The sequence below is a fragment of the Crocuta crocuta genome, unplaced genomic scaffold (genome assembly GCF_008692635.1).
Source record: "Crocuta crocuta isolate KB4526 unplaced genomic scaffold, BGI_CrCroc_1.0 scaffold109, whole genome shotgun sequence".
Lineage (NCBI taxonomy): Eukaryota > Metazoa > Chordata > Mammalia > Carnivora > Hyaenidae > Crocuta > Crocuta crocuta.
The window spans coordinates 268,358-290,400 of NW_027533088.1; the positions used below are offsets into that span (position 1 = coordinate 268,358).

A 22,043-nucleotide genomic window follows, 5' to 3' on the forward strand; every position below is an offset into this window, starting at 1 on the left:
TCAAGTTCACTCAGAGTACCACTCTACACTGCTTGCAATTACTCATTCTGGAATATTTTTGTGCTTAAAGTGTAGATTTGAAATCAACACTGATAGCATTGCCCCGTGATTATAAAGTAAAAAGAAAAACCCCAAAACCAACAACAACAGAATTTGATCTACTTCTATTATTATTCTCTGTGACAATTTGCAATATTATTTGTATTTATACAATTTTTCAACCTGCAGAGAAATTTGAAAGTATCTAAAATTGATTCTGAAAGAACAAAGACATGGACAATATTGCATTTTCTGGAATAATTGTGAAATAGGATTGTTATAAATCTTTGCCACACATAGTCTATGTATAAGTCTTTTTCCTATTTATATACCTGTTGCTTCAGTGAGAAAATTTTTTCAAAATTAAAATGAACAAAACAATGGCCTGAAGTCAATTTGGAGCAAAAATGAGTTGATATGTTTAGGTACACAGTCTACTTAACATGAACATGTAATCAAGATTAATTTTGACAATGTCACTGATAAATTTGGAGAAGGTAAGGGAGCCAAACATATATTCATATTATTTATTACAGTGACACACTTATATAGAGGTATAAATTCCTCTCCCTTTCCAAAGAAAAGGCATTAATATAATTGAAAAGACTTTATCCATTTAATGGAGTAGTTTGTACAATACTTATTTTTATTTTCATAAACATATTTAAACACACCTTTTACTTTTGACTGCCATTATTTTATATACAACTTCCAACAAAACATATCCACTACCTACATTTGTTTTCTGACTATTATGATCACTCATTCCATTTCATGATTATTACTGAAAACTGTATTGCTTTATACAGGAGAGGAAAGTAAACAAAACAAAATGAGGCAAAAATTGAACAGTCTGGGTGTTAAATATGCTGGGTACAGCACTGCTCAAGGACTCAAGAATTAGTGAGGAAAACAGTTATAAGCGTCTCACAATAGGAAAATGACACAGAAATATGTTTCTTCCTGGGGGAGACTGGAAAATTTCAAACATAAGTGCCATAGCAGAGTGATGTATATATTCTATATATACTTCTCCTCATTAAAATGGAAGAAAACAAGGAGCCTGGGTGGCTCAGTCGGTTAAGTGTCCGATTTCGGCTCTTGAAATGCCTGCCTAATGGGGCACCAGGGTGGCTCAGTTAGTTAAGCCTCTGATTTGGGCTCAGGTTATGATCTCACAGTTCGTGAGTGCAAGCCCCGAGCCGGGCTCTGTGCTGACAGCTCAGGGCCTGGAGCCTCCTTCGGATTCTGTGTCTCCCTCCTTCACTGCCCCTCCCCTGCTTGCATTCTGTCTCTCTCTCTCTCAAAAGTAAATAAACATTAAAAAAAAATTTTTTTTTTAAAAAATGCCTGCCTTTAAAGCTAGTGCTTCCAGAAAAACTTACTGTTTGTTTCAGTCAAAACTTGACAATAGATGACTCTCTACATCTCCTTTTCGAGTGGCCACCTTAGAAAGTTTGCAATTAGAAGTCCTTTCTCTGACTTTTCAAAAGGAAACCTACCACCAGAGACTATTTCTTTAAGGACCCGAGAGCCATCTCTTTGAAAGGCACACATTCAGGGAGTTAGGGAGATAAGTCTCACTCCTGCAGTCCCTGTGGGAGGGTAAGGGTCTAGTTCCAGTCAGGGCACCATCTTGCTTTAACACGTACCACTGCCACCTGTCATACAGATAAGAGAAGTTTATCTCTCTTCTAGATAAGCACCAACAGCCAAATCTTCACACAGATTAACACTCCGCAATACCACTCAGTGTCCTTCCGTTAGCATACCTTCAAAAAATCTTCAGTCTTTTCCTTGGGGGAAGTTGAATTCTTTCGTGCTGGTCCCTCTTTTGTATTGTAATAGAATTACTGAACGAAATCTGTCCTTCCTGCTTTAATGAGGTCTGGCTTTGTTTCTCTTTGACCACAGTTAGGTGTCTTCTTTGCCCTGCTTGCCTCAAAGTCTTGTAAGTGGGTTGGGTAACTTTGTAGTTTCCAGTAATGATAAGTGTTTTCCATATCTCATTAGTTTGGGTATTTTGTATAATATTTCAGTCCCGGAATTCTCCACAAGCCGTCACAGTGGTTTCTTCTTATCCTGGGGGAATGTATGTTCCAAGATCTGCCGTGAATGCCTGAAACCAAGGATAGTACTGAACTCTTTGGATACCGCTCTTTTCCATTATACATATATACCTACGATATGGGCCTGGTGACACAGGGTTAGGCTACTGTTGACCTTCTGATGATACATCAGGAGGATCATCTGCTTCCTGACCACAGTTATCTGGGGGTAACAGAAACCATGGAGAGCAAACCAATGATTAGGATGGACTACATCCTTGTCATATAAGTGTTTAAAAAGATCGTGAGATTGGCAGCAAGAGTAGATTTTGGTTTGATTCTTTGCTTCAATATTTTTAGTAGCTTCTTAAAACTGAGCAAAGGGCTAAAATTCTACATCTTGTTTTCTTGATTTGAAAGTAAAAAAAGTACACACCGCCTGTACTTGTTGGAAAATTGAGATTGAGAAAACATGTGCAATGGGTGGTCCTAGTTCATAGTAATTGTTCAATAAATAATTACTACTTTGAGTTATCAGTCCCTGATGAACCTTAAATAGATGTGTTTCTCCTCTCTGCTGTTACAGCAATTGCCCCTGCTGCATCCTTTATATACCTATCTATAGATTTCCTTTGTTAGTCAATGAGCTTCTCTTTTTTTATATGAAGGGCACTAGGTTTTTTTAAATTAAATTCATTAATTTTAGAGAGAGATAGTTCTCACACATGAGCAGGGGAGGGGTGGATGGAGAGAGTGAGAGAGAAAATCCAGAGAGAAAGAATCCCAAGCAGGCCCACACTCAGCATGGAGCGCTGTGTGGGGCTCAGTCCCACAACCCTGGGATCATGACCTGAGCTGAAATCAAGAGTCAGATGCTCAACCCACTGAGCCACCCAGGCGCCTCCAGCAATGAGCGTCTTCACATAAATCCTTTATCCTGGTATCCCCAGCTCCTGCCAGTTGAAAAGATGGCCATTTGATAAATGTTTAGTGAATGAGGGAGCACATGAGTAAATGAATGCATGTATGAATTCATGTTTCATTTTCCTTATATTTGGCCTGAAACAAAGATTTATCTATTGTGCTGCCTTGTCATTTTCTTCAGGGTCATCAGTTTTAGAAACAGGATCTAGGGGCGGCTGGGTGGCTCAGTCGGTTGAGTGTCCGACTTCGGCTCAGGTATTGATCTCACAGCTCTTGGGCTCGAGCCCCGCGTCGGGCTCTGTGCTGACAGCTCAGAGCCTGGAGCTGCTTCCAATTCTGTGTCTCCGTCTCTCTCTGACCCTCCCCTGCTCACGCTGGTTCTCTCTCTCTCTCAGAAATAAATAAAACATTAAAAATTTAAAATAAAAAAAAAGAAACAGGATCTAAAGGTGCAAACGGGAACTTACCATGACATAGTTTTCTTTTCCTGCCTTTGGCTATCTGGTTGGACTACTTAAGCTCAACCTGTTAAAACTCAGTAAATGTCTTTCCCACATGATTTGACTCATACACCCTCTTTCGTCCACAGGCAAAAGAAAAGAGGAAATAGCTCTCAAATGCTGTGCCAACTCAAGGACTCAGTAGAACAATGGAATATCGTTCTGAGATAGAAAATTTGGATGAAGATGGTTATACTCGTTTAGACTTCAGCTCTCAAGCCACCCCTGGGAGACCTGTGGTCTCAGAGAAAGGTACTTCTTCTTTCTGCCTTCACCATTCGTATTCTTATCAGCTAAAACACTTACGTGGAGAAAATTTGAGAGACTTGTGATTTGTAGGATGAAAACGTCTAAAAAGGTTTTCAGACATCACTGAAGATTTGGAAGTGCACCAAGCCTCATGGCAAGCATTAGGTGACTAATAGTATTTAGAGTAATTATTATGATGGCAGAAAATACCTACAATTTCTCTGTGCTGTAGAAATAGACACTTCCACACTAACGAACTGTAAACAAGTGATGAAATGCAAAGATGAAGGAATTTTAGTGGGAGTGATTTGTTGCTTGGTTGGTGGAAAGGAGTAGACTGTAGAATAGAAGTCATGGAAAATCCAAGAAGTATATATAAACAACATCAGAATATTGAAAATAAGAAAGAGAAGAATAAAGAGATGGAAGTTAGATGAGGAAAAATCCAAATCTGTGATTTTGTGGTAAAGGCCAAAGGCAAGGTGGAAGTCATAGGGTGTGGAATCATGAATCTGGTGTGTTGTTTTTTCTGACAAGAAATTGATTTGGATTTTTTTTTTAATCAAAAGGGGGCTCATTGTATATACTAGTGAAGGAAAAATGTGGATGTTAGGTGAAAAGATTCTGTTATCAGAATATGAGTCTTAAACGTAATGTAAAAAGAGTGAAATATGGTGAAAGACACATTGTAAGGTCTCTCTCTTACAGAATGAACCATTTAGTCTCCTATATGGTTCTATTTGACATTTCTCTGAAATGCGAGGCTGCTTATTCTCAGACAAAGGCACAGCTATATTCTCAGTGTGGTGCTATTAACATAAAAAGAGTTTCCTGTTATCAAGAGAAAGATTTTTCACAAGTTTTGACATGAGCATTTGCACTCTTCTGCTTTCTGGTAATCCACATTGTGCAATTATCTTCCCTTTACCACTTACACAATTCTCGTCTTGCTCAACTGGTTGATGAGGACTCAGAAAAACTGGGTGATGCAAGAGGTTGGGAGGCAGGTGTACGATTCTGCGTATTTGTTGACAAACAGTGAGTTACGTATAATGAGCTGGTAGCCTCTGGACGAGATGCTTTCAGGTGTCAGCCCATTTAGTTCCCATAATGATTCTTTGAGGTATTATGACCCGCTCCCCCCAACTTTTCACAAAGAGAATGAGTAAGCAGAGGGAGTAAGTCACCCAAGGTTATGTAACAACTAAGTGAGAAGAGAAGGTTATTCTTAGGAACCCATGCCGTTTCCCCTACATTAAGCTGTCTTTCATAAAAATGAGTGAGATTTCAGAATGCTGGTAGCGTCAGGACCTATAGACATCAATGTGAAACTGAAATTAGGAGGGCACAGATGTCAGGGCACTGTGCTGAAATTACAGTTCTCGAGCCTGAAGAGCTATGATAAAGGAGAGGAAAAATTCAGATAATGCTAGATGACTAGATTATTTGTATAATGGTTCGCTTCAGAATTTGCCAGACTTTGATGAACTGTAGAACTGCAGTGCTGTGTGATTTGTCTTATTTCTTCATTTAATTTCTGTTCCCTCTGGCTTCCTAGGAACTTGTGCTACATCTCCTTGTTGGCGCCCCGTTGCTGTGACCTTGGGGATCCTTTGCTTGGTGATACTGGTGATAGCTGTGGTCCTGGGTACCATGGGTAAGTATGGGGGGAGGGAATTCAACAACAACAACGACAACAACAAACATTTGAGAAGCATGTATACTGTGCGATACACTCTTTTAAGAGTTTGACATGCATAATCTAATTTAATCTGTATATTAGCCCTACTGAATCAGTGCTACTAATTCTCATTTTATTTATAGGGGAAGTGAGAGGTGGGAGTGTGTACTTTACTTTTCTAGGGTGATAAACTAGTTAATGGTAAGACCATGCTTAGAAATTTAGGCAATCTGTCTAAAAAATGCATACTCTTAACTACATTGCTCTATTATCTTCTTTGAATAGCTGTTTTCAAAGCTGTGATTTGTAAGGTATCTTCCAAGATACATTAATGGAAGGAGACCAGTGGAGGTGAAAAAGGAAGTACAATGTGGTGCTTATCTTCCTAATGAAATAAATTCTCTAAAGAGACTATAAACTATTTTAATAAATCTCATGATTTAAGGAAACTGTTTTATACCCGATCTTTAATTTAAGTTCCTTTGAATACTACCAGGATTTACCTGAGGCATTTACTGAATAGACATTTTGTGTTGGGTGAATGAGTTCTTTCAGATTTTGTATCACATGCATTCTATTGTCAATAATGTATTATTGTGTCTTCACAGTTTTTTCAAGGAGCTCTCATTTTTAAATAACATAAAAAAGATAGATTTACTACTAGTTCAAATCTTTTGTGGCTCCATTGAACTCTATTTCATTTGCATCTTGCTTTCTCATTCATACTCTTTCTTTTCTACATGCTTGACTTTTTCTCCTTTTTACTACACCTTCATGGAAGTTATTTTTTCTTTCCATCTATTTAATCTATCTATCATCTATTCTATTATCTATCTATCTATCATCTATCATCACCATTTATCTATTATCTATTTATCTTGACCTCTCAATCAGAGACATGTTATCTATTTATCATTAATCAAGAATATACCCATTTGTACTCCAACAAAAATATGGATTTTTGAATTATAATTTCGAATATAGTAGAATGACTTTTTCCCCCCTGTCACTATAATTGTTGCTGGCATATGAAGCTATTTGGAGATCCAATTCAGGAAGCAACCCATTGAAGAATGACAACTTTCCATCAAGAAATAAAGAGAACTACAGTCAGCCCACACAATCATCTTTAGAAGACAATGTGGCTCCTACCAAGGCTCTCACAACCACAGGCAAGGACAGAATTAAAAGATGAAGGGGATCCTTGATCCAGGAAAGTTAATTATTGGTGCTAAGGCCTGGAGTAGGGTAGGTAAAGAGAGTACTCTTTTACATGCAGGGATTGCACATTCAGGGAGCACACATACCAGTATTATCTTACTCAGTATCCCCTGTCATATATACAATAAAGTAATACAAGTATCCCATGCTTTCCAAATATTTCTAAGTTGGATTTTTTTTTTTCAAATCAGTAACTAATTTATCACTTTCTGCATATTTAGATCTATAGATGACTGTACAATTTGATGCAAAGGAAAGAAATGTGTTCTCTCCTCTTTGAGAATTGACACTTTAAAGTAATATAGTTAGAATAAGAAATGGGACGGGGGGGGGACTGCCCGGGTGGCTTAGTCGGTTAAACGTTCAACTTCAGCTCAGGTCATGATCTCGCGGTTCGTGGGTTCGCACCCCGCATCGGGCTCTGTGCTGACAACTAGCTCAGAGTCCAGAGCCTGTTTCAGATTCTGTATCTCCCTCTCTCTCTCTGACCCTTGCCTGTTCATCCTGTCTCTCTCTCTCTCTCTCAAAAACAAATAAAAAACATTTAAAAAATTAAAAAAAAGAAATAGGATGTCTGGAAGAAAAGCAGAGAAAAAGGAAAGAAGGGAAAATGTGCTGAGAATGAAGAGGCTAAATTGAGCACATACAAAAGAGATAGACCTAGTAGATAAGTTCCTGAAAACTCCGGTTATATTTGTTTTTTTTAATCAGACAATTTCATTAATTTTATTACAATTTGATATACACTTGACCCTTACTTCTAATTGCCATCATAATTGACTATGACAATATTTTGCCTTCAATTTTCCATCTCTGGACCCATACCTTCTCACTATGTGTTTCAAGTAGCTAAGGATACAAAATAAAGATATTCTATAATATGAATCATTGCATTACTTTTCTGCTTTAGAAAGCTGTATTCTTAAATGGATCTCACACCTCTAAAGGAAGTTAACATGAAATTACTGTATATCTCAAAGATTGACCTAAGTTGATTTATTTTAAGAATTATGAAGAAAGGGAGGACTGAATTTGAAAGAATGGAATACGAATCAAAAAGGAAAGGAGGCGGAGTGCCTGGGTAGCTCAGTCGGTTAAGCATCAGACTTTGGCTCAGGTCATGATCTCACAGTTCCGTGGGTTTGAGCCCCATGTCGGGCTCTATGCTGACAGCTCTGAGCCTGGAGCCCGCTTCAGATTCTGTTTCCCCTTCTCTCTCTGTTCCTCCCCTGCTTGCTCTCTGTCTCTCTCTCAAAAATAAACACTTTTTTAAAAAAGGAAAGTAGAAGTAGCTGTTTAAAACACTGTTTATAATTATTCCATTCATTTTTAAAGCTTAAATGAATGAAGGATTTTAATATGGTCCCTTATATAAAAATTGCATCCCTATAGAAGAGCCTGTGTGGCTCAGGTAAGTATCCAACTCTTGATCTCGACTCAGGTCATGATCTCACAGTTCATAGGTTAGAACCTTGCATCAGGCCCTGTGCTGACAGCACAGAGCCTGCTTGGGATTCTTTCTCTCCCTCTCTCTCTCCCTCCCTCTCTTTCTCTCTCTTTCAAAATAAATACACAAACTTAAAAAAAATCACATCCCTATAGTTTGAACTGAAAATGAAATGTATCGCTGGCAATTTGTTGATTATTAAGTGTCCTCAGAATGAATGGTTGTTTGCTCTGAAAGAGAAAATTGGTATGATATGAACCTCATTGTATTTACTTTTTATTTCCAGTTTTTTCCACCTCTTGTCCTCCTAACTGGGTCACACATGAGAACAACTGTTATCTATTTAGAACGTCATTAGCTTCCTGGAATAGCAGTAAAAATCAATGCTCTCAACTGCACTCTAATCTCCTCAAGATAGACAGTGAAAAAGAACTGGTAAGTGCAGACTTCAGTTGCAATTATCTGTGGTCTATAGCAAGCAGAAAAATAAAGGTAGATTCCAGGTAATGATAATTTTCCCTAAACAAAAGTCACTTTTAATGTCTTCCATAATTATAACAATAGCATATATTAAACGGGTAAAATATATAATATATGCGTATTTATTTATTTATTATTTTATACATATATAGAGAGAAAGCCAACATGGAGGGGGACAGAGGGAGAGAGAGAGAGAGAATCTTAAGCAGACTCCATGCTCAGTGTGGAGCCCAGCACAGGTTCAATCCCACAACCCTGGGATCATGATCTGAGACAAAATCAAGAGTCAGATGGGCAATGAACCAAGCCATCCAGCCGCTCCTTTACGCTTTTTTAAATTAATTCATTTTAAAAGTATGTTTCACTTTAAAACAAATCTATTCAAACACATGTCAAGTTTGCATGACTATAACCATCAGACCACTGCTCCTTTGTGTGGGTTTAGGGTTTCAATTCTTAAATTGGGTGGAGTAAAATAGAAAATTCCCTACCTTGTCATCATTATTATCAAGGCAAATAGCAGCAATAATAATGTACATTTATAAATCATTTGCTCTTTGCAAGATGCTGGGAAAGGAAGAGAAGTTTAAAAAGTAACCTTGGTATTTCAATGCTTACATATTTTGTAAGAAGAAAGAAACAACTTGGCTGCTGAAAGTTAAATATCTGACATTGGCAATAAATGACATAGGAATTCAGAGACATGCCAGTGTAGATAACTTTTTACAGAAAAAGTGGGGCTTATAATGCATCATGAGTGAAGGGTAGGTATGAGAAAGGACTAATAGGAAACACTCTACTATAAATCTAAGCAACTTAAAATCTATATAAATCTATAACTTCTACCTTTACTTTCGCTTCCTCTCAATTTTTCTTGGACATTGGACAGTTGTTGTTCACATTAAAATTAATGGAAGAAGATTAAGGCAAAGAAAGAGAATGACACTGGAAGTCGGTCAGGCTCTTAGACGTTTCTGTCATTTGTCAACAATTCAAATGGCATCATTCAAACTCAAATTACTAATTCATAAACCATGCAACAGAACCAAATTATTTTTATATTTTTATCTAACTCTGCAAAGCATTTCTTTTTTTATGTTTTCTTTCTTTTTTTTTTTTTTACAAACAGTTTATTGTCAAGTTGGTTTCCACATAACACTCAGTGCTCATCCCCACAAGTGCCCTCCTCCATGCCCATCCCCCCTCCCCCCCACACCCATCAGTCCTCAGTTTGTTCTCAGCATTCAAGAGTCTCTCATGGTTTGCCTCTCTCCCTCTCTGCCACTATTTCCCCCCTTCTTCTTCCCCATGTTCCTCAGTTAAGTTCCTCCTAATCCTCCTATACGTGCAAACATATGATATTTGTCCTTTTCTGCCTGACTTATTTCGCTCAGCATAACACCCTCAAGGTCCATCCACGTTGCTACACAGGCCAGATTTCATTCTTTCTCATTGCCATGTAGTATTCCATCATATAGATAAACCACATCTTCTTGATCCATTCGTCCATTGATGGACACTTAGGCTCTTTCCATGTTTTGGCTATTGTGGAGAGTCCTGCTATGAACATTGGGGTACATGTGCTCCTATGCACCAGCATTCCTATATCTGCAAAGCATTTCTTAACAAAAGTCCTATAAATTCATATACTCAATTTGAGGAGAAGATGGCAGCCTTTCATCCATGAAAATTGCCAAGGGGCTCTGTCACCTTTGAATTTTGTCAGACAGGTTGGATGAAGGCAGTACAATTTTGACCTTATGGATCTATTCTTCTTTGGAGAATCAAATAATAATGACTATGAAGAAACGAAATATGCTTTTTGAAACACTCAGTGGCATTCAATAATTGGCATTTTTCTCTAGGTTCATGCCAGAGTATGCATGCATTCTTTACCAGAGTGATTCAATCTGTTGTCTCTCAATGTTTGTAAGGGTTTCTCTCCACCTTTTTATCTCTGTCACCTCTGTCTATTCATCCTGTCACTCTCTGACATGTATGCTTATTTATGTTTCCCTACAGGAATTTATAGTGAGGCAAGTGTCCTCTCAACCCGATAATGCATTTTGGATAGGGCTTTCTCGCCCTCAAACTGAAGGACCATGGCTCTGGGAGGATAGTTCAATATTCTCTTATACCCTGTAAGTAACTGGGACGATGAAGCTTCATACCCCTTCTCAGAAAGTTAAGACTCTGATTGTGGGCCATTTGTAAGAAAGAGAGGGAGAGAGAAAAACAATGATAGAGAGAGAAAAAGAGTGAATCAGGAAGAAAAAAAAGGAAGTGGGTAGAGGAGGGTTTTACAGTCAAAAAGAGCTGAGTGGTCATCTAGTGTTATTAACACAGATGTGTCTCAGCTTTCTTATGAGGAGGGTGTCTGCACGTGTCTGAAGTTGTCCGGTTAGCAGCTGTCACTGTTACTATAAAACTCTGGCTAAAAGCCTGGGCTTTGGAGTCAGCTCTCAGCTTGAGTCAATGATTGGTTCTCTCACTCTGATCAGAGCCCCTTTTTCCTCATCTATAAATGAGAATGAAAATAGTACCTGTCTGCTGGGATTTTAAGATAAAGAAAGGAAATGCAAGTAAAATCACTTAGGGGTGCTTGGGTGGCTCAGTCAGTTAAGCGTCTGACTTTGGCTCAGTTTATGATCTCATGGCTAGTGGGTTCAAGCCCTGCGTCCGGCTCTGCACTGACAGTTCAGAACCTGGAGCCTGCTTCAGATTCTGTGTCTCTCTCTCTCTGCCCCTCCCCTGCTGGCTCTCTCTCTGTCTCTCTCTCTCAAAAATAAATAAAAACATTTTTTTAAAAAGTAAAATCACTTAGCACAGTGTCCTATACCTCGTAAATATGTGTGCCACATGCTGTTATCATTAATTTTATTTTATTTTTAAAATTTTTAATGTTTATTTATTCTTGAGAGAGAGAGAGAGAGCATGAGCGGGGGAGAGCAGAGCGAGAGAGGGACAGAGAATCCAAAGCGGGCTCCAGGCTCAGAGCTGTCAGCCCAGAACCTGACGCGAGCCTTGAGTTCACAAGCCGTGAGATCATGACCTGAGCCAAAGTCAAAGCTGTTTCCTGCTTTTAGTCTAGTCATTTCTACAACAGAATTCTCTCAATCTTCCAGCCTTAGGGCCAAGAAAAGATAGATACACAAGATGAAGGGTACCAGTCCACAGCTTCTATAGTGAGGCTCAGTGATGCCTTTTGAGTTTGACTAATTAACACTGACCTTTCAGGAGACTAAAGAGCAAATAGAACAGAGCCATACTCCTACTTACCCCTGATAATTATCATAATTGTCTATCACTATATTGTAATATAACTCTGTCTTCAAAATGAATTAAAGTATATAATGTTGTTTTCCCTGTCTTTAAATGGACTTGATATCTATGATTCTTCATTACATTAGTTCTAGATATTCCTCAATAATAGCTTCTCTGCTTGGTCTATTCACTAAATATACCCAAAGATAATTTCACTAGTCTGTTGTTTTATTTGATAAATATATTTCTAGCTGAGAGGTTGAAAGATAATCAAAGAACTTTCTATGGAATACTAAATTATTTTTCTTATTTGTCAGGAGCTTTATTTAATTTTATGTAACTAGTAGTATTTCTCTTAAAATTTTTTGAGTCATTTTTATGCCTTAATAATGAAGGCTCTTCTGTTACCACTTGAAAACTAATGCAATCTAAATTCACATTTACTTTTCCAATAACACAGACATTTCAGAAACTCTTTTCATCAATATCCTTTCCAATTTATTTCAGCACTGTATACACAGTAGACAGTATTTTCTTATGTTCTTTCTAATCACCTCATTGTATTTTAACAGGTTTCAAATCAGGAGCACAGAAACTCAGGAAAACTCATCTCACAATTGTGTATGGATTCACCTATCAATAATTTATGACCAACTTTGTAGTTTGCCTTCATACAGTATTTGTGAGAAGAAGTTATCAGTAAAATGATGAGGGTGTTGACGTGGAAAAGCAGAGAGAAGTATGTAACATAGTAAGAAGGGCAAAAAACAAAAAAGGAAAGAGAGCTATCTGAGGTGAGAATAAATATTAAAAATATCAAGAGAGCTTAGCCAACTTTCATCTTAGCTGAGAAACAGTGTGGAGAGGCTGTGATTCTGTACTTATCAACTGTTTTGGCAGGCCAGCCCTAGGTTCTAGTTAATAGAGTCCTAGATGTGGAGTCAGGGAAGCTGAAATTATATCTTCATTCTACCATTGACTTAGTATTAACCTTGGTGTTTCAAAAACTTATTTATTTCTGGGCTGATCAGAATTATTTTTTGCCCTTGAAAAGTGCCCCTGGAGTACATGTAGTATGTTTTCATCCACTTCTAGCAGTTTATCAGACACAGGTGGAAGGCAAGATGTATTTCTGAATAGCCGAATGAAGAAATGAAAAAAATCTTCACTACAATCATAGCCATTTTATTATTTTGTTCATCAATATGGCAATGGTTATGAAAAAAAGCATCATGAGGGGTGCCTAGGTGGATCAGTCATTTAAGTGACGACTTCAGTTCAGGTCATGATCTCACTGTTACTGGGTTCGAGCCCTGCATCAGTGTCTGTGGTGACAGCTCAGAGCCTGGAGCCTGCTTCAGATTCTGTGTCCCCCTCTCTGCCCTATCCTGCTTGTGCTCTGTCTCTCTCTTCGAAAATAAAAATGGTTAAAAAATTATTTTAAAAAACGCATCATGAAAAAGTAGCAACTCCATCTTTTTTTTTTCATTTAAATAGCTCAGAGAATATGTCTGTCATATTTCTGACTAATAGGATCTTGTAGAATGTGAAGTTGTATGGGAATTGCTCTTATAAGAAAGTTTTCTCCTTTTTAAATACTACCAATCAAAAAAGATCTGGTAATAAGTATAGAAAAAAACAATCCCATTACTGAGGTATTAACATTCTGGAAGGCAAAACATCTCATACTATTTTTAATGATTAACATTTGGCAGCTTTTAGCCCTCTCTCAATAATGAGTGTACAACGGTATTTTTGCAATGTTTCCTCATATGAGGATTTGTCTCTTTTTTTTTCTCTTAAATTTTCCCACTGGTACTATTTTTATTTCCAACGGGGTCTTCCAATTATTGGAGAGAGAATTACAACCTTCCCATGGTTATTAACATGTGAACAGAAATCATGTCAAGTTACTGAATTTTTCACTTTAAAATGGTTAATTATATGTTATGTGAATCACTGTAATAAAAAAATCGTAAAGAAACTTCCGGCCTCTAAATCCTGTGTGTAATAAACACTATCACAATATGCCCTCTACCCATGAGAAAATGATGATGATTTTGGCACTGAGGAGGAGGTAATATAGTCATTTTAGGTTGAAGAATAAATTTGGGATCTTAAGTATTTAAAAATCTAAGAGAAGAGGATAGAGATTTTTGGTGAAGTTTCCTAATGCCTTTTAACATGCAAACTTGTATTGTCACTATATCTAAAGAAATATGGAAAGGGAAATTCAAATTGAGAGTTAAATTAAGGCAGAAAGTGAGATTTTGAAGAGATACCATGTATTTTCATTAGTTTTTGGCTTGATCGGTTCCTCCTGAGTCCCAAGGCTGGGAGTGAATGATTTGAAGAAATCGTAATAATCAAGAAAAATAATTCTGGATGCTAAATGTCCAGCTGTACTTAAAGCAGACAAGCTAGGCAATAATAACCTGTGATTTATAGATCAAAGTGTCAATGTGACAAAATTATGGTATAAAGTAAGATTGCTCTAGGTTTCCCAAAGCATACTATACCTGACTCGTTAACATATGGTTATACCAGAGTTTACAAGGACACGGACATGGGAAGGAACAGAAAACATCCACTGTTGCAAGAGACAGAAAAGGAAGAATAGCTGCTAACAGAACTTAGTTCTAAAGGGTAAAATTCAAGGTGAATAAAGATCATACTAGAGGAAACTCTTACCTGTTCAAAGACCACCATCTTCTCTGGCCTGAGCCATTTTGGTAATTTTCAAAGTCATCTCCTAGTGTCCTCTCTTGTTCTTCTAAGGTTTTTTTTCAGACATAGCACAGTGAATCTTTTAAATTTAAAACAAATCATGTCAGGCGTCTACTAAAATTTGCCTCACTTCCCATGTATCTCAGAGTAAAAATAAATACGGGTAAATCAAAACAAAACAGAAAAGACCTTTTCAATGGTCTGTAAGACAATTACTGTGGGCCACTTTACTCCTTTGACCTAATCTACTTTTCTCCTCTTCACTTATTCCCTTAGGTAGGACACTGGTTCTTTCTTGCTTCATAGTAACTGGGATGCTTCCACCTCAGGGCCTTTGAGCTTTCTGTTTCCTTTTGCTGAATGACTCTTACCCTAGATATCTGCAGGATCTACCCTTCACTTCTTTCAAGGCTCTGCACAAATATCATTTTCTTAATGAAGCTGATTCCAACTACCTTATTTGAAATTACCACCCCTCCGGGAGCCTAGGTGACTCCATTGGTTAAGCATCTGACTCTTGATCTTAGCTCAGGGTTTGATCTCATGGTTTGTAGGATCAAGTCCCCACATTGGGGTGGGGGCGGGGGGCTTGGGATTCTCTCTCTCCCTCTCTCTCTCTCTCAAAATAAATAAGTATATAAATAAATAAATACCCAACCCTCCTTTTTGTATATTCTTAATCTCCCTTACGTTCCAACATATTTTCATAAGTCGTGTCATAGTCGAATATCCTCTATTGTCTACTTACTATTTTCTTATATATCATCTGCCTTCTTTCTAGAACATAGACTCCAAAGGGCAGAGTTTTGTTTTACACTGATGCATCCTAGTATCTGAGAATAGCACCTGAAATAAAGTAGGTGTTAAAAAAATATTTTTGTCATTGTTAGAAAAAATAAATATTTAAGGACACGTAGGAAAAATATTAATGTGGGTTGTTTGGCAAAATATATCAAGGATCTACTTGCATCACTGAAGGTTGGAGAAGTTTTAATTTTTAATTCATGAAAATTGTAATTATTAACACCTTCCAAATGTATTTTTTTCAGGCCCCAGCTGTGGCAGTTTCTCACATTTGATCTTCCTGCTTCTTTCTCATATGTGTTTCACTTACCTCTCCTTTGAATTTTTTAAAAATTAAATTATTAAATTAATTATTGTTTTAAAAGCTTATTATTTATTTATTTATTTAAAAAAGAGTATTCATTTATTATTTAAAAAGTTTATGTATGTATGTCTGTATGTATTTATTTATTTAAAGAAAGAGAGAGAGAGAGAATCAACAAGGAAGGAACAGAGAGAGGGAGGGGGGAGGGGCAAGATGGAGAAGTAGGGAGCACCTGCACTCGCGCCCAGGCATCACACGGAAAAGATCTGAAGCCATAGGAAACCGTACCAAGCCCAAGAGATTGGGAGAGAAAGGACGCAGATTCTACTGAGAAAGCCTTCTAATGTGAGTGTGAACTGGGAAAGTAAAAATCGGGCCTGAATTGGAGACTGGAGAGGGGAAAAAGAGAGTCCGAAACAGAAAAACCTCCACTCGGGGNAGCAATTTTAGCGGGCTGCTTGGCCTAGGATTTGGAGGCTGGGACTGGCCTGTGTTGAAAAGCTCAACAAACTTTGGCTGAGCCCCTGGCCCATGAAGTTTACACTCCTATAAAAGTGAGGTGGAGCACCGCCACTCTCCTCCCTACAACCTCCAGGCAGAACTCCCGCCTGACTCATTGGATCACACCACGCCCATCCCTGCTTCAGAGCTGCCCTCCTCCCTTTTGGCCTATTTTTTGGTTTTGGTTTTGGTTTGTTTTTTTTTTCTTTTTTTCCGCAGAACGCTGACCTGATTACCTCTGGGCATCGGCGTGCTTAAACATTCAAATTTAGTCCATTCTGTAGATGTAAATTCTACACCACCCGACCTTTTCATCTCTTTCTCTCAGGAGTAATTAGACTATATAGTTTCTCTGGATAATTCCAGCACCCTTCTCTCACCATCCAACCATATTCTACCCTTTACCTCTTTGAAAAAAGCATCGTATCCCTTTGCCTGTTCATTCTATTTCCAATTTTGCCTCACCCCGTCCTGTCTTCTCTCTTTCTCTATGCTCTTCAACCAGCACTGCCTTCACACGGCTATTTAACTGTAGCTGGGAAATCCGGTTATATGCTTNACCAAGAATCTTCTATCCAGCAAGCCTGTCACTCAAAATAGAAGGAGAGATAAAAACCTTTCCAAGTAAACAGAAATTGAAAGAATTTGTCACCACTTAGGCAGCCTTACAAGAAATCCTGAGGGAGACGTTCTGAGGAAAGGTTGCAAGGAACAAAGATACCAGAGACACCACCACAAGCATGAACTCCACAAAGGACACAAAGACTCTAAACCCACATATTTCAGTAATAACACTGAATGTAAATGGGCTGAATGCTCCAATCAAAAGATATAGGGTAGTAGAATGGATAAAAAAACAAAATCCATCTATATGCTGTCTACAAGAAACAAATTTTAGACTGGAAGATACCTTCAGATTAAAAGTAAGGGGATGGAGAAATATATATCATGCTACTGGGAATCAAAAGAATGCTGGAGTAGCTATACTTATATCAGACAAACTGGACTTTAAATTAAACACAATAACAAGAGATGAAGAAGGGCACTACATAATAATTACAGGGTCTATCCATCAGGAAGAACTAACAATCATAAATGTCTATGCACTGAATATGGAAGCACCTAAATATTTAAAACAATCACAAACAGAAACAAGCTTATAGATAAGAATGTGCTAATAGCAGGACTTTAATACTCCGCACAGCAATGGTTAGGTCAACCAGACAAAAAATCACTAATGAAATAATGGACTTGAAAGACACATTGGACCAGATGGATCTGACAGATATATTTAGAACTCTACATCCTGAGGTCAGGGAATTCACTTTCTTCTCAAGTGCGCATGGCACATTCTCCAATAGATCACATACTGGGACTTAAAGCAGCCCTCAATAAATATAAAATAATTGAGATCCTACCATGCACACTCTCAAAAATAATGCTTTAAAACTTGAAATGAATCACAGGAAGAAGTCTGGAAAACCTCCAAAAACATGGAGGTTAAAGAACACCCTACTAAAGAAAGAATGAGCCAATCAGGCAATTAGTGAAGGAAATTAAAAATATATGGAAACAAACGAAAGTGAAAACACAACAATCCAAAATCTGTGGGATGCGGCTAACGCAGTCCTAAGAGGAAAGTACATTGCACTCCAGGCATATTTCAAGAAACTAAAAAAAGCACAAGTCCAAAATCTAGCTCGCCTAAAGGAACTAGAGACAGAATAACAAGATCGCCCTAAACACAGTAGAAGAAGAGAAATAGTAAAAATCAGAGCAGAAATAANAGAGAGACTCCCAAGCAGGATCTTGACTGTCAGCACAGAGCCCAAATCAGGGCTTGATCCCATGAACTGTGACATCATGACTTGAGCCAAAATCAACAGTTGAACACTTAACCGATTGAGCCACCCAAGCACCCACAGGATAAACACTTAAAAAAGAATTCAATGTGGTAACATACAGTGTTATGTTAATTTCAGGTGTACGATAACAATTCTATATACCACTTAGAGCTTAGCAGACAAATTTACCCTTAATCTCCTTCACATATCACTCATCCCCCTTCCCACCTCCCGTCTGGTAACTATTTGTTCTCTGTAGTTAAGAGCCTTTTGATTCTTTAAAAAAAATTTTTTTTTAATGTTTTATTTATTGTTGAGAGAGAGATAGACAGCGTGAGCAGGCTAGGGTCAGAGAGAGAGGGAGACACCGAATCTGAAACAGGCTCCAGGCTCTGAGCTGGCTGTCAGCACAGAGCCTGATGTGGGGCTTGAACCCACTAACTGTGAGATCATGACCTGAACCTAAGTCAGACACTTAACCAACTGAACCACCCAGGCGCCCCTCTGTAGTTTAGAGTCTTGGGATTTGTCTCTTTTTCCACCCTTTGTTCATTTGTAGTGTTTCTTAAATCATACAGTTTTGTCTTTCTCTAACTGGTTTATTTCATGTAGCATTATACTTTCTAGGTCCATCTATGTTGTCGTAAATGGCAAGATTTCATTCCTTTTTTATGCTTGAATAATATTCCACTGTGTGTGTGTGTGTATAGATAAAGAAGTGGTTTATATATATGTGTGTGTATATATATATATATATCTAAATTTATTCTAAATTGGACAGCTTCCAAAATGTGGCTTTGTAAATAATGCTGCAATAAACATAGGTGTGTATATATCCCCTTAATTTAGTGTTTTTGTATTCTTTGGGTAAATACCCAATAGTATGATTACTGGATCCCAGATTAGTTCCATTTTTAATTTTTTTGAGGAACTTCCAGCCTGTCTTCCACAGTGGCTGTACCAATTGCATTCCCCAATAGTGCACAAGAGTTCTTTTTTCTCCACATCCTCAACCACATTTGTTGTTTCTTGAATTTTTTATTTTAGTTATTCTGACAGGTATGAGGTGTTATCTCACTGTGGTTTTGATTTGCATTTTCCTAATGATGAGTGATATTGAGCATCTTTTCATGTGTCTGTTGGTCATCTGTATGTCTTCTTTGGAGAAATGCCATGTCTTCTGCCCATTTTTAAATTCGTTGCTGGGTGTTGAGTTGTATAATTTCTTTCTATATTTTGCATGCTAGCCCTTTGTTGGATATGTCATTTGCAAATATCTTCTCCTATTCAGTAGGCTGTATTTTAGTTTTGTTCATTGTTTCCTTTGCTGGACAGAAGCTTTTTAATTTGATATATATAGTCCAAGTCGTTTATTTTTGCTTTTGTTTACTTTGACTTAAGACATATCTAGAAAAAAATGTTGTTATGGCCAATGTCAGAGAAAAATTACTGCCTAAGATGTCTTCTAGGAGATTTATGGTTTCAGGTTTCACATTTAGGTCCTTAAACTATTTTGAGATTATTTTTCTATAAAGTTTAAGAAAATGGTCCAGATTCATTGTTTTTCATGTAGCTGTCTGGTTTTCCCACCATTTCTTGAAGAGACTGTCTTTTCCTCGTTGCTTATTCTTGCCTCCTATGTCAAAGACGAATTGGCCAGATAATTGTGGGCTCTTTTCTGGGCTTTCTGTTGGTCTATGTGTCTATTTTTGTGCCAGTACCATATTGTTTTGATCACTATAGCTTTATAGTATACCTTGGAGTCTAGAATTCTGATACTTCTACTTTTGTTCTTTTTCAAGATTGCATTGGCTAATTGGGTCTTTGGTGGCTCCATACAAATTTTAGGATCGTTAGTTCTAGTTCTGTGAAAAATGATGTTGGGATTTTGATAGGAATTGAATTAAATCTGCAATTTAGGAATTGTACACCTGTAATTCAATAGGAATTGAATTAAATTTGTAAATTGCTTTGGATAGTATAGACATTTTCACTGTGTTTATTCTTCCAGTCCATGAGCATGGAATGTCTTTCCATTTATTATATTGTATTTAATTTCCTTCATCAGGGATTATAATTTGCAGAATACAAGTCTTTCATCTCTTTGGTTAAGTTTATTCCTAGGTATTTTCTTATTTTTGGTGCAATTGTAAATGGGGTTGTTTTCTTAATTTCTTTCTGCTACTTCATTTAGTGTAAAGAGATGAAAAGATATGTGTGCATTGATTTTGTATCCTGAAATGACTGAATCCATTTATCATTTCTAGCAGTTTTTTGGTGGAGCCTTTAGGACTAGATAGATAGATAGATAGATAGATAGATAGATAGATAGATAGATTATAGATATAGATATAAATATAGATATAGATATAGATATAATCTATCTATCAAAAGTCACGAATTATGAGATCATGGCCTGAGCTGAACTCAGAAGCTTAACTGACTGAGCCACCCAGGAGCCCCTCTCTTCTTTGATTTCTGATTTTGTTTGAGTGCTCTCTCTGGAGGTGTATCAATTATGTTGATATTTTCAAAGAACCAGCTCCTGCTTTCATTGATCCGTTCTATTATTTTGTTTTTGGTTTCTATATCATTTATTCCTGCTCTAATCTTTATTATTTCTTTATTTCTAGTGGTTTTGGGTTTTGTGTGTTCTCCTTTCTCTAGTTCCTTTGGGAATGTTTATGCTAAGTTGTTTATTTGAGATTCTTCTTGCTTCTTGATGTAGGGCTGTATTAAAACCAATTTTGCTGCATCCTAAAGATTTTAGACTGTTGTGTTTTCATTTTAATTTATCTCCATGTAATTTTTAGAAAAAATTTCATTGTATGTTTGAGAGAAAGAGAGACAGATACAGAGACAGTGCACAAGCAGGGGAGGAACAGAGAGAGAGAGAGAGAAACTGAAACAGGCTCCAGGCACTGAGCTGTCAGCACAGAGCCCAACACAGAGCTCGAACTCACAACAAACCATGAAATAATGACGTGAGCCAAAATGAGCTCCTAATCAACTGAGCCACCCAGGTACCCCCTCACTATGTAATTTTTAATTTCTTTCTCTCTCTCTCTCTTTTTTTTAGGTTGACCCATTCATTGTTTAGTAGTATGTAATTAAACCTCCATGTATTTGTGGTTTTTCCATATTTCTCTTTGATTTCTAGTTTCATTGCATTCTGGTCAGAAAAGATACATAGTATAATTTTGATTATTTTGAATTTGCTGAGACTTATTTTATGGTCTAATATGTGATCTATTCTGGAGAAGGCTCTATGTGCATTTGAAAAGAATGTGTATTCTGTTGCTTTAGGATGGAATGTTCTGAATATATCTGTTAAATCCATCTGGTCCCGTGTGTCATTCGAAGTCATTGTTTCCTAGTTGATTTTCTGTTTAGACGATCTGTCTATTGATGTAAGTGGGGGTCTTGAAGTCCCCTACTATTATTGTATTGCTATCAATTAGTTCTTTTATGTTTGTTCTTAACTGTTTTATTATTTATTTATTTCACATTTGTTATTATTTACTCATTTTTATTTTTTTTGAGAGAGAGAGCAAGCATGAGTGGGAGAGGAGCAGAAGACAGAGCCTGGCATAGGGCTGCATCTCATGACTGTGAGATCATGACCTGAGTGGAAATCAAGAATCAGATTCTTAACTGACTGAGCCACCCAAGGAGCCCTGATTATTAACTGTTTTATGTATTTGGGTGCTCCTCATTTATATGCAAAACTATTTACAATTGTTATATCTTCTTGTTGGATTATCCCCTTAATAATTACATAGTGTCTTTCTTTGTTTCTTCTTAAAGCCTTTGTTTTAAAGTCTATTTTGTCTGATTTAATATTACTACCTTGGGGGGGCTCGGTGGCTCAATTGGTTAAGCGTCTGACTTTGGCTCAGTCATATTCTCACGGCTCGTGGGTTCGAGCCCCGTGTCGGGCTCTGTGCTGACAGCTAGCTCAGAACCTGGAACCTGTTTCGGATTCTGTACCTCCTGACCTTCTCCTGCTC

The 22,043-nt window shown here is 37.4% G+C and overlaps 1 protein-coding gene across 2 annotated transcripts; it reads left to right on the top strand.

The window, feature by feature from the left end:
* Positions 1-3,571: 3,571 nt before the first annotated feature.
* Positions 3,572-13,837, top strand: CLEC7A (C-type lectin domain containing 7A). Of its 2 annotated transcripts, XM_077745987.1 has the most exons (6): positions 3,572-3,763; positions 5,319-5,417; positions 6,476-6,613; positions 8,396-8,544; positions 10,612-10,730; positions 12,426-13,837. In XM_077745987.1, exons 1-6 carry the CDS (start codon positions 3,661-3,663, stop codon positions 12,559-12,561), a joined length of 744 nt encoding a protein of 247 aa, XP_077602113.1. In that variant the 5' UTR covers positions 3,572-3,660; the 3' UTR covers positions 12,562-13,837. The 2 variants fall into 2 exon arrangements, with proteins under 2 accessions (XP_077602113.1, XP_077602114.1); XM_077745988.1 differs by lacking the exon at positions 6,476-6,613.
* The last annotated feature ends 8,206 nt before the right edge of the window (positions 13,838-22,043 follow it).

Coding starts and splice junctions, on each gene's coding strand:
- CLEC7A (XM_077745987.1), top strand. CDS start 3,661: ATGGAATATCGTTCTGAGATAGAAAATTTGGATGAAGATGGTTATACT. Junction 5,418..6,475: donor TGTGGTCCTGGGTACCATGG/GTAAGTATGGGG, acceptor TGGCATATGAAG/CTATTTGGAGATCCAATTCA. Junction 8,545..10,611: donor TAGACAGTGAAAAAGAACTG/GTAAGTGCAGAC, acceptor GTTTCCCTACAG/GAATTTATAGTGAGGCAAGT.